The sequence below is a fragment of the Larus michahellis genome, chromosome 3 (assembly GCF_964199755.1).
Source record: "Larus michahellis chromosome 3, bLarMic1.1, whole genome shotgun sequence".
Taxonomy (NCBI): domain Eukaryota; kingdom Metazoa; phylum Chordata; class Aves; order Charadriiformes; family Laridae; genus Larus; species Larus michahellis.
The window spans coordinates 61,766,394-61,778,943 of NC_133898.1; the positions used below are offsets into that span (position 1 = coordinate 61,766,394).

The window sequence follows — 12,550 nt, forward strand, 5'->3', positions numbered from 1 at the left end:
TCATTTATAATTGGAGAGAAAAAGGTGTCCGAGGTCCAAGAATGACTTACCAAAAAGGAATTGAGGTGGTCTCGGACTGTTTCCAGTTCCTGAGGAACTGTCAAAGACTGCTGGCTCCAAAACTCCAGTCGCTCCTTTGCAGACTGTAACCAATGTGTCAGTTCACTTGATTCACTCTGATATCTGTAAAGATGTTTAAAGAAAACTAAAGCAGTCATCGCCACTTCTTGCCTCCTCCATGTGTTAGATGAAGATACTGTATGCCAGACTTAAAACAAAAATATTTTCTTTCTTTCATTAATTTCAGAAAAATGTGATTTAATTTTAAAGGCAGGCATGGTATCAGGAAGCTCTTATGTTAGCCATTATACCCACAATTTCTAACAGTGCCTTCTTTTTGCCTCTTAGGAAGAACTAAGTTTAATGAAGGACTGGTAACTAGGTTATCAATGGGTTTGGGTAAGCTGCAACAGCACCCCACCCCACCTCACACACATAAACACGTTTTTGCTTTCCATTAGAAAGCTTAATCTTCCAAAAGCTTTACCACAAGCTATCTTAGAGTGGAAATTTAATGTTTTCTTTCAGAAATTATCTCCCTATCATTGCATATGCCAAGCAACAAATAGGATGTCAGAATGAGAGTATCTCCACATAACCTTTATACATACAATCCCTTTATGTATCTCTCTTGAAAGGCTAGTGAGCCAATAAGCCAGCAATGTTATGACTAACAGACAAAGCATGTATATCACTTAGGGAACTGATTTCAGAAGTAACATATGAACATTACTAAAGGCAGCTAAAAGTTCCCTTTCACATATGCAATGACACAGACTTACAAGAACCCAGCAGTGACAATGCCCCTGCCAGAACACGCTGAGGCTACTCATGCTACCTAGCAAAGCACAATCCTTTCTTATCAACCTGTATGGATATGGGGCTTCTAACTTAGTCATCCGAATAAGATATCTTCTGACTTCCTCCCACCAGCTGTTACATATTTTATCGCAAATGGGAGAGTATGATCGCACTTCTATGGAACAGGAGTAGGATATTGTAGAGTAGTCAAACTATGTCATACATTTCAAAGTAATTTCTTTTAAATGTCAAATCTAATAGCTCTGGATTAAGAATGACTTTGACCTGAACAGCACAGGTGAAGAAGTTTATACTGTCCAGTACATCAGCATTACCTTGTCCAGTGCTTCAGTATTGTCTCCAGCCTGTGAAGCTCCTTGTTAACCTTGCTGGAGTTACTTAACCAGTGTTCTCCTAGTTGGTTCAGTTGACTTTCGAGATCTGAGCAGCTAACAGAAAAAAGGAGCCTTTTCCCATCATCTAGCACTTGGTATAATTTAGGTTGGTATTCAGTCAGGTTAGATCGCAGACGCTGCAATGACAGAGGAGACAGTTAGACAGCTGAGCAGGTCTCTGCTATCACACTTTCTCAATATTTAGTTTTCTTTTATCGCATTCTGTAGCGTATCAAATGTCACCACAACACATCACATTTTTCCCTCTGCTCCAGCTCTAGAACTCCCTGAGAACCATCATGTAGGTAACCTGCTCAAAATCTGAATGTGCTGTCACAAAACCCCTCACTTTAATATGTTTATTGACACTTTCTTATGATGAACTCCTCTCCTTGGTGTAGATATTTTACACTTGAAAAGAACAATTTCAAAAGAAACCATTTCTGAGAGAAATTGATTAAAGTATCAGAACTTAATCTACCATCTGCTGAAAACTCTACTGCGACGAAAATTTAAGGTGTCCAATACCAAGTTATTAACAGTAGCCACACCAGCCATTTCAATTCCTATCTTCAGTTCTCTGGTCATCTAACTCTTCTTTTACTGATCTACCCTCCTGCTATCCATGGCTACAAAGAAGATCACTCTTGATCCATCCAAATCCCTGAAAACAGAAGCTGATTGTTACGGCAAAAGAAAGCAAAAAAGGTACCAAAAAAGGAAAGTCTGCTAATACTTTTAACTTGAAACCAACTGGGAGCAGAGACAGATTTAATTTAAATGGTGACTTGTATATGGGTAAAGAATTTGTATTTGTGGGCAAATATACCTGTATAATGATAGCAGAATTTGTCAAATAGTAGAGATTTTTAAAACATCTGTATATTTGACTAAGCTTGAGTGCAAAATGTACGTGCATTCCCCTTTTTCAGTTATGCTGAAACTAATCTGAAGATAAAGTGTACAAAACTACCAGTCTCATGGTGAGTACATAAACTTTCTATCACACTTCTTATTTTCTCTTTCACATAAATAGAGCTCTAATAACTTAACAGAATTTTTATATTTACATATGTGTGTGTCTGTGTGCGTACTTACATATGTATGTATAACATATATACACAAATAAATGTATAACTCCTAGAGAGTAGCATAAAAATTCCAAGATAGCCATAAATTAATTATGACGGATTTTTAACCTAACCATGGTCACAGGGAGAGAAAAGAGAAAAAGGTATCAAAAATTATGCCATAGCGGAGTCTGAGAATCTGGATTTGAATAACCTAATATATGTAACTGACAAGAGAAACAAAATAGGAAAACTAATCTAGGGTCAGGACCAACACAAACAATGCCCAGCATTAAACAAAACCAAAATAAAACCCACGCTCAATAGATTGCTTAAGTTCTCCTCATACCATTGAAAAAGCAGAAAGCTGCACAGTAAAAGAACAATATACATAACAAATTCAGAGTAGACAAGAAGTCAATTTGCAAGAAAAATTTGGCAGACATTTTTCTGTAAAACAAAGCAAGAAAACAGAAAAGAACTCAACCAAAGTGCCCGGTGTATAATGAGACAAAGGCAAAACACTAGATCAGAATTCTCATTTTGAGAACAGACAGAAAAAACAGGATGTGGCAGAAATCTATATTTAAACTACTAGTTCTTGTTGCATTTGAGAAGGAGGAAGTCAACTTGGGGATCTGCAGGTTGTTCAGCCTCACCTTGCTCTCTGGAAAGATCATGGAGCACATACTCTTGGAATCCATTTTCAAGGACAAAAAGGACCAAAAGGTAATCAGGAATATTCAGCCTGGATTGGCTAACTTGACAGCCTTTTAGGATGAAACTACTGTCTCTGCGGATGAGACTGACTTCAATATGGCCTTTGACACTCTCTCCCCCAGGACCCTCCTCTGGAAGTGGAAAGAATGTGGGCTGGATAAATGGACTGTTACACGGATTGAAAACTGGCTGCATTACCAGTCTCAAACACTAGTGATCAAAGGCTCGATGTCTGTCTGGCAGACCATAATGGGCAGAGTACTCCAGGGATTGTTGATATTTGAGCCCAAAGATCTTCGACACCTTCACTGAATAATGACAGAGTGCGCTCCCTCAGTAAATTTGTGGATGACACTAATGTAGGGAGAGTGGCTGACAGAAAAAATGCAAGATTTAGTCCTGAGGCACTTTGATAAACTTAAGCTTGGAGGCAGCAGAAACTTTAGGCGGCTCAACAAGAAGTGCAAATTCTGTGTCTTGCGCAGAATAATCCTCTTTCTCAACACAGGCTAGGAAGGGAATGGCTAGTGTATTTAACCTGGCATCTTCCATAACCAAGACATTGTGAATAAGGCAAACCACAGCACTGGCCTACATTAGGCCTGTGAACAACTGACAAGTTATTTTATTATCCCCATCTACATGGTGTTGATGAGGCCACATCTAGTGCACCTGATTCTCCCCTGCTCCCACTTCCCACTGATTTCAAGAAGAAGGAAGCAGTCAGGATCTGGTGCAGAGCTATTAAGATGCTTAGGGACCTAGAGTACATGTCCTTTAAGAAGAGGCTGAGGGAGGCGTGCCTGGTTTACAGTTACAAACAGGAGGCTAAGGGCCAGTCTAAAAAAGACCTATAACTGTTTCAAGTAGAATTAAAAAGATTGTAGTGTTGAATGCTCCTCAGTAGTGCCACGCAATAGAAGAACAATGGTGACCAGCTGAAAGCTGAAGGTTTCGATTGGGCATTATTGAAAACTTTTTCAGTAGGAGGTGATGCAGCACTGCAATTGGTCCCCAGTGATCTCCATCTTGTGAGGTTTTCAGTGCCTTGGCTTATCCAGCACGTGGAAATTGTCCTGCTTCAAGTGGGAGTCTGGACTAGATGACCTTCAGAGGTCCCTTTCGTCCAACCTTTCCATGAAGAATGTCTAAAAAGCACCAACCTGAAAAAGCATAATCCGTTCTGTAAGCCTGTCCTCCGTCTCTTCCACCAAACCAACCATGGGGATGCTACTTTCGACAGATTCCAGCTGTCTGGTAAGTTCCTGGTAATCTTCATCCAGACGCATCCAGGTCTGTAAGCACAAATTATCCATGTATATGGTGAATATTGATCTAGGTATCTACAATTTTTATTACTCGCTTTCTCAGTCTGAAATCCTATAGCTATGTGGTTGTGAACATACAGAAATACAGTACAAATGGTGAACCTATAATAAGACACCACCTCTGTTTCAAGCTCAGCTTTTATTTAGAACATATGGATAAAGCTGTCATGTTCTCATTGTCAGCTAAAGCTAAGCAGCTCTTTTAAATTTAGAGGCACACAACTTGTGTCACCTGAAGGACACAACAGGTAAACACAAAGATTACATGTAGTCTACCAGTGCCTTGTGTGTATGACAAAAGGGACTGATGTCCACCAATTCTGTCCAAGCACAGGAAACCAACATTACAGAATATCCTGGCAGTACAGAAAAGACCACAGAAATTCTCACCTCTAGAATGTATTCCAGCTCCACACCTCGTTTATGAGCCAGCTTTAATACAGCAGAAGCTTGAGTCGTTAGGTCTGAATGTGACTGAGTTTCCTTCAAGAGGGCAAAGCTACTCATTTTTCTGAAGAGCGTTTCCGTCAGGATCATATGAGACTCCAACCCCTGAAAATATTCCTGAGAAATTTGGGTGTGAAAGGAAGGGTAAAGAGAGAATAGAAAAGAGGAAGTGTAATTGTTACTCAATTCATTACCACTAAAACAAAATTTTAAGACAATAGCAGCACAATCAAGTAGTTGTAGACACAGAATTAAGTAAACTTTTCACTCCACCACCATTTCACAAAATCCAACCAAAAAAAAATCTTTCTTTTAAAGAAAGAAAGAAGTCATTCTTTCCACACAAATTCTATCGCAGCTCTCATTCCATAAACAAAAATAGCTTAAATCAGATATATAACACCAAAAAATTCTTCCTAATTAAAAAATGTAGAAAAGTCATGTTATATATTGTGGGTGCTATTAGCAAACATAACTTTCTCCTGCGAAAAAATGGAGTAGTGGGTAAAATTGCTATGTAGCATGACAGGACAAGAAGAGTAACTTGTTATTAGAATGAGGAAGAAAATGTGATCTACCTGGGTTCACTGTCAACAGAGTGTTTTAAAGTTAGTCAGTCAGAACAGTTCATTGATTCCAATTTGAAATACAGTAAGTTTTAATATATCTCAATTTAATACTGGCCCACCATTCTGAAAAGCTCCTGAACCTTTAGGAACAGAAGGTTAGCAATTTTCTGTGAACAAACTTACAGTCATGATTAGTCCTGAAATATGTCACAGTTTCTTACCTTATGTTTGTCAAGTAGTGATTGAACCTCTTCCTTAGAAGCAACAATCATTTTCTGGTCACCAGCCATCTTTTCTTGTCCTGTTTCCAACAGGTCAGCCAGGTCCTGTAAAGCCCGTTCATACTGCCTCTTAAGAGCCAGATTCTGATTCAGGTCACTCCGTCTGGATCCAATGATCATCATCAGCTCATCATACATATCCTTGGAGGCAAAATGTAGCAGTGGTGATTCTTATTTCACACCTTACGCATGCCTTCCTACCAGCAACCTTACTGTCTCTGTATTCCTCTATGAATAGTAGCCGAATAACATCTATTTCCAGCTCAAAAAGACTGTGCAGATATACTGACTTAATTGATAAATTAACAACCGACCATTTAAAGAGAGAAGAAATAAGCAAGACCTGCAACTCTTTCAAGTGCATGCATTTGGGAACAAAGTTAGCAGAATCCCAAAGGCTCGCTTTCAGTAATAAAGGAGTTGGGTGACTGGGCTTAAGGCATCAAAACCCAGACTACTGTGTGGCTACCGCACACTGCAGGTGTTGTTTATATTTTGCTTCTTGTAATGCAGGGGGTTAGATGGACTCCATTACGGCTACAGACTACAGGCATCTCACAGCCAGATTTGTCTCCCTCTCCTACCCCAGCAGCTTACTGGTAGCAATCAATACATACAGCCTGTAGTAAAAACCAAACCAGGCTCAAAACAGCAATATACTCTACATAGAACAGTGAAGTGTAGAAAAAATGCAGTATGTATTTCACAGTGTGTCTGTACTGCCAAATTATAAAATGAGCCAAAAGGAAGAATTCCATTCGTTTCCATGTGCTATTACTTATCTTGTATACCTCAACCATAAAAGTGAGAACAACCTACAGATGCTTTTCTTCACCAGAACAGGATTACTTTCTTGTTTTGGTTTTCAGAATTGTATTCTCAGAACATACATCCGACTGTGAGGGTAAGCCCATACCTTTGATCAAGACATTCAGAAACTAATAAACCAAAATGTCCCTACAGCCACTGAACGCTACAGCAAAGTACACACCTTCAGACTACAGCTGGCTTTTCTAGATTTAAAAACACAATTGAGAAGCATAACTGTCAAAACAGCAAAGGGAAGGCTTTTCTAAAAACTGAAATCAATGGGAGGGGGACATCTACACATAACCTGACAGTTAAAAAAAAAAAAAAAAGAAAAGGCAGGAACCTCTATGACCAAAAGGATAAAGAAATAGGTAAAAGACACATTTGCACAAACTCTTTGTCACTCGTTTTTAATTGAGATCACTGTTTTGTTGGCTTAATAAGTTTACGGTCTGGTTTCAGGTGTTTCCTTTGTTTCCAATTTATTATGATGTCATTATATAGGGTAAAATTCGGTCGCAAACCTTCTTCTTGATCTTTCCTTAAGCACTCCCCTGCCCCAGCAACAAACTGCTCACAAGGGAGTTTCAACAGCCTGTTATAGCTCTGGACCAAATGCCCACATGTATCTACTTCAGAGAGCTGTAAGATAAGAGCCCTACTAAGGTGTGTTCAAAACCAAGTCTAACAGAAAGTATGCAGGAACAGGAGACATTCTACTAAAAGCAGAACATTTCCAGTTTTAGGTCCCATTAGCTATCTATCCCCCTTCACCCCCCTCCTTTTTTTTTTTTTTTTTAAATGATGGATGTGAGTGAGAACTAAACGCCAGCCCATGAGACATTGGTGAGAACAGGGCTCAACCTTCAGCAGACATTTATGTTTACTTGCTTATCTGTTCAAATAGAACAGAGACTCAACAAGAACTGAAAGAAAACGTGGTTTTGTGTGCTTTTATGATTAACACTATTGAAAATAGATATGTTAGAAAATCTGAACATGCAAAAGTAGAAAAACTAGGTGAATCAGGGAGAAAATATCTTTTATACACACAGAAATGCTTTTAAATATGCTTTTCTAAACTGCCTTATGAACAATAAAAAGGAGCATACTAATATCTTTGATATCACCAGACAGGCCTAGGATGGAACTTACAAACCATACCTGGATCTTAGACAGCTCTTGCATAGAAGGTTGGTCAATTTGTAGCTTGTCTACATGCTTCTTTAGTTCACTGATTCCAGTATCTAGTTCCTTCAAACCTTCTTCTGCCTGCAGTATGACCTGTATTTGAAAATGACATCATTTAGTTTCAAGGTTTAATAACAGTACTGTAGCTGCCATATGGTAATGTTCTTTTCCATTTCCTGCCTGAAGTATTAATCAGTATTTCAGTAGTAAGTACTAAGTATTAATCAGTCCTTCAGTCTGCTGAAATTGTAAAGGACACTCTAAAGTATTAATTCAAAGTTGGGAGAGCCAAGCTTGTTTCTTACAGTAAAATATAATATGGCATTATTATTTTTTAATAAAAAACTGTTTTAGTATCATAAACAATTTTATACAAAACCTTGCTGTGAAGTTCCACACTTTTAATTGGTTGGTACAGGCACAAAAGGACTATTAGTTGTTCTAACACCTTCTTCTAAAGCATTCTTTTTATTAACACATTCATGTCATATCTGAGCACCAAGCAGCCAACCATCACAGCAAATGACATGCATGACAGCAGAGCTGTGCACAGTTCTCTTACAGGACTAGGAGAGGGCCAAAATTACTGTCAAGGAAAAGGTCTTGTACATCCTCTTTTGTACTTGGAAAATGACAAATGAAAGCACACAGTTTGGTATTCTCAGCTGTACGCAGGTGATAATTTGACTTTTTCAATGGAAGCTACAAGAAATAAGGTCCTTCAACCTAGGAGTCTCTGCTGAATTAATGCATGCAAGCTATAACAAAGGTAAAAGCACAAGGTGGACTCCTGTGGTTATAGTCCTTCGTTAAGGCCCTTTCTTGGAAACTGCATATCCAAATGTTTAAACTATATATGTGAGTAGAACTCCTGAGTCCCAGCAATGCAGTCACTAAACTTACACTTCATGCAGCTAAGCTACTTGGCTGATTAAGGGCCTTATTTCTGCTTTCCCAGTCACATGTTGAACAAACAGCAATGCTTTTAAATTTGGATGCTTTTTGTGCCAAGGCAGACGTCCAGAAGAAATCAGTTTGGTTTTATTACCATGTTGTTTTCCTAATTGGTAGTTAAATTAATCATATAGGAGCTAATTTTTCACCAATGTTTCGTATCATGGAAGACAGGAAAGACAGACACAGACCTCCAGCTCTCTTACTCATACATGAATTAAAGTTCCTTCAAAATTTGATTATCAGATATATAAAGGCCAGTATTTCTGTTTAGCTGAAGGATAAGTCTCTTCCTCGCAGTCACCTTCTGGAGCCAGACAACAGTAGCTCTTGGATAACAAGAAACATCTACAGAAAGTAACCCTTAACGTACTTCAATCACTTTTCTCATTGGCAAAACAGAAACAAGGAAACATGATGTATTTTGTCATATTATTAATTAATTATTCCTCAGGCAACTCCTGATAAAGAAGAAACAATTATTGCCTTAAATTAAAATTAGTAACAGTCAAGATATTACTATAAACTAGTGCAGAAGAAGTGCCTTTGGTTTTTTAATAAAGTGTAATAGCCAAACAATTTAGCATAACTTTAGACTTCTTTTGGTTTGTTGAAATTTTCTTTCTTTCAAATATTGCCCAGTATGTGCATAACTAGGTCACCTGGGGAGATAAGAAAGACACTTCGTGTTTGGTTTGTTTGTTGGGTTGGGGTTTTTTTTGTGGGTTTTTTTTTGTTGTTGTTGTTGTTGTTTGGGTTTTTTTTAAATTTATAAACACGTGTAGTGTACTCTTGGAAGTACTCATTTTCACATACTTTATGTGAAGACATACATTCTCCCATAAAAAGCAACTATTCTGTAGAATCCAGTTATACCTTAAATAGAAACTTTATCTCTTCCCTCCTCCCTGCCCAAGTAATAGACATTTAGTAATACCTGCATTTGTTCTGTTTCTGGTCTCTCAGCTGCCTCTGCTAGTTTCTGTAGAACTAAATATTTGTTATCAGCCACTGATGCAAACAGAAGCTTCAGGTCATTCTACAGGAGACAACAACAGGAACAAATTATAACTAATCACTGCACAAGCCAACTGAAAAATATTTTATGATCGAAAAAAGTTTAAAACTTTACAATGTTACAATATCAGCACTAAGGCTTAAAAACTATTCAATATTGAAAGCACCATAATCATCCAATGTAAAATATGCAACATATCCGTAGCTCCATATATATGAGCAAAAAGCTAAACTAACTTCTATTCAAAACATAACCTGTGAACTCATTTCTGCTTTTGCCTTCCAATTAGATAATTATTTAGCAGGGGTCAATTAGCTTCACTGAACAAAAACATGTTATTCTTGTGTAGCTTATTCCATCACATATGCTCATAAACAAGCTAGGTTTTACTTTTTAAGGAAAGCTTTTTTCATTACAAAATTAAGCAAATATAAAAAAAAAGTAAACAGGCTTCAACACATTTCAGGGCTAACTATATATTACAACTTTTACAGTACCTTATTAGACCAGATGCATGCATATTAACAATTTTTGCCAAACTGCAATTTTTTTTCATGCATTCATCCCAAAAGAACTCCTAATATAGGTAAAATAGAAAATAATCAGCGCATTTCTCTAAAACTTTTAGCATTATATAGGAGTGTGTTTTTGACTTTTTTTTTTTCCATGCAGAAATTCTTTTGAAATGCTAAATATCTCTGTTACACAATAAAGCACAGGATTCTAATCACCTTATCTCCTTTCTTCAGCAACAAAAGGCCTTTTATTTAAAATTGTTGGAATAATTTTTTTTCCCCATCTACTGCAGAGGAAAGGTTATGGAGTTTGAAAAGAAATCCTATAGAACAACCTATGAAATTATGATCCTAATCTAAAGAACCAGCAATCTGTTTTCCAATTTTTTGCTGGAATTTATATAGTTTTTGTCATTAAAAGTAAACCATTCTGGAGGCTTTATATGATAAGAATAAGAGAGAAGGTAGAGACCAATTAAGGTCTGAAAGCATTTCTGAAGTCCGTTTAAAAAGATTTCTAAAAGCAAACATTTTTCCACCTCTCTTCATTATTTTCTGCTTTGCTTGATACAGACAGCTTGAGATACAAGCTCTTATAGAATAATAGGATGGGTAAAGGGTGATCGGAAAGGTGGGAGTAAGTATTATGTTTTCTGTTTTATCATCGCTAATAAAACCTGTGTACTATGTCATTTCTGAAATTATAAAATGCATAGAGTGGAACTCTAAAGTTGCTTTTTCTTCTTTGAGAACAGTAGTCAACAATTTCCATTTATTGCAGTGCCAGGAGGGTGAGTTTGGGATGAATGATCATTTCTACAATAATTGCATGAGTTGCAGAAGGCTTCTAGCAGAAATTTTGAGTTTTAGAACATGATTTGGGTGCCAAGTTTTGCATAGCCTACCAAGTTTGATTTTCAGTAAAAACCTATGAAAACTTGTTCTCTTGATTTGGTACCAAAAATTCTTATTGCTTTGACAATCAAATCCTTTATATTCCCCATTTGACATGTACCCTTTTTAATTCCTTCAGATGGGCATCATACCTTGAAAGTCACTATTTGCTGGAGCTTTTCTTTCATCTGAAGGCACCTCTGGTTTACGACTGACTCCAGCAAGCTCAGCCTTCTCAGGAGACAATCCAAAGTGTCTTCTATAATACCCTTATTATCACCATTCTCAGGAAATTTCTGAGCAAATAAACCCTTGTTCTTATCCATTTCTTCCGTTACCTCCTTGATTTCTTTGGCAAGAGACTGATTTTGTAGAAAATAAAACAAAGCGACAATTAGACATTCTAGAAAGCAGGCAAACATATTGCCATAACCATTGCCAATTTTGCAGTGATGCAGTGACTTTTTTACGTTGTTAATATACACACACTAGACAAAGTTATGCAGCTGCAGTATTTCTGGTAATAAAAAAAAAAAACCAAAACAACACAGACTGCTCTGAGGAAAACAAGTGCTGAAACAAAATGAACCTGCCCAAATAAGGACTTTGTGAAACAGAAATCCACGCAGCTGCTGAAAAACGTCCTTTTCCCTCTCTCCATTTTGTGTTGATGAATTTGTACTGTTTCCATACCCCAGAGCACTCCTCCCTCTTTTTACTTATTTCAGTTTCAACACTGTGGTGTTTGCTAATACTTAGCAAAGAAGTTAAACAGCAGAAAAACTCTATGTTTATTTCTCTTCTGATCAGGCAAAATTCGTGTCAGGTGCTGCTTTCTGCAACATTCTTGCACTGGGTTTGCACGGCAAGGTTTTGGTAGTGGGGCGGTACAGGGGTGGCTTCTGTGAGAAGCTGCTAGAAGCTTCCCTATGTCCAATAGAGCCAATGCCAGCTGGCTCCAAGACAAACCCGCCACTAGCCAAGGTCGAGCCCATCAGCAATGATGATGGCGCCTCTGGGATAACATATTTAAGAAGGGGTAAAAAAACCTGCGCAACTGCAGCTGGAGAGAGGAGTGAGACTGTGTGAGATAAACCACTCTGCAGACACCAAGGTCAGTGAGGAAGGAGGGGGTGGAGGCGTTCCAGGCGCTGGAGCAGAGATTCCCCTGCAGCCCCTGGTGAAGACCATGGTGAGGCTGGCTGTCGCCCTGCAGCCTGTGGAGGTTAATGGTGGAAGAGATATCCACCTGCAGCCCATGGAGGACACCACACCAGAGCGGGTAGAACCCCATGGAAGGAGCCCACGCTGGAGCAGGCTCCCGGCAGGACCTGTGGCCCTGTGGAGAGCTGGAGCAAGTTTACTGGCAGGACTTGTGACGCTGTGGGGGACCCACGGTGGAGCAGTCTGTTCCTGAAGGACTGCACCCCGTGGAAGGGACCCACACTGGAGCAGTTCGTGAAGAACTGCAGCCTGTGGGAAGGACTCACATTGGAG

The 12,550-nt window shown here is 38.5% G+C and overlaps 1 protein-coding gene across 14 annotated transcripts in view; it reads right to left on the minus strand.

Annotated features, from left to right (window-relative positions):
- SYNE1 (spectrin repeat containing nuclear envelope protein 1) overlaps positions 1-12,550 on the minus strand; it is a 311,588-nt gene that overhangs the window by 67,425 nt on the left and 231,613 nt on the right. For all 14 annotated transcript variants that reach the window (XM_074580424.1, XM_074580426.1, XM_074580430.1 and 11 more), the window contains 8 exons: positions 11,206-11,415; positions 9,564-9,665; positions 7,646-7,765; positions 5,612-5,812; positions 4,765-4,938; positions 4,210-4,341; positions 1,197-1,393; positions 51-183 (listed from right to left, as the gene is read on the minus strand). In XM_074580424.1, coding sequence (XP_074436525.1) covers positions 51-183; positions 1,197-1,393; positions 4,210-4,341; positions 4,765-4,938; positions 5,612-5,812; positions 7,646-7,765; positions 9,564-9,665; positions 11,206-11,415 — 1,269 coding nt within the window. The remainder of the gene's footprint in view (positions 1-50; positions 184-1,196; positions 1,394-4,209; positions 4,342-4,764; positions 4,939-5,611; positions 5,813-7,645; positions 7,766-9,563; positions 9,666-11,205; positions 11,416-12,550) is intronic.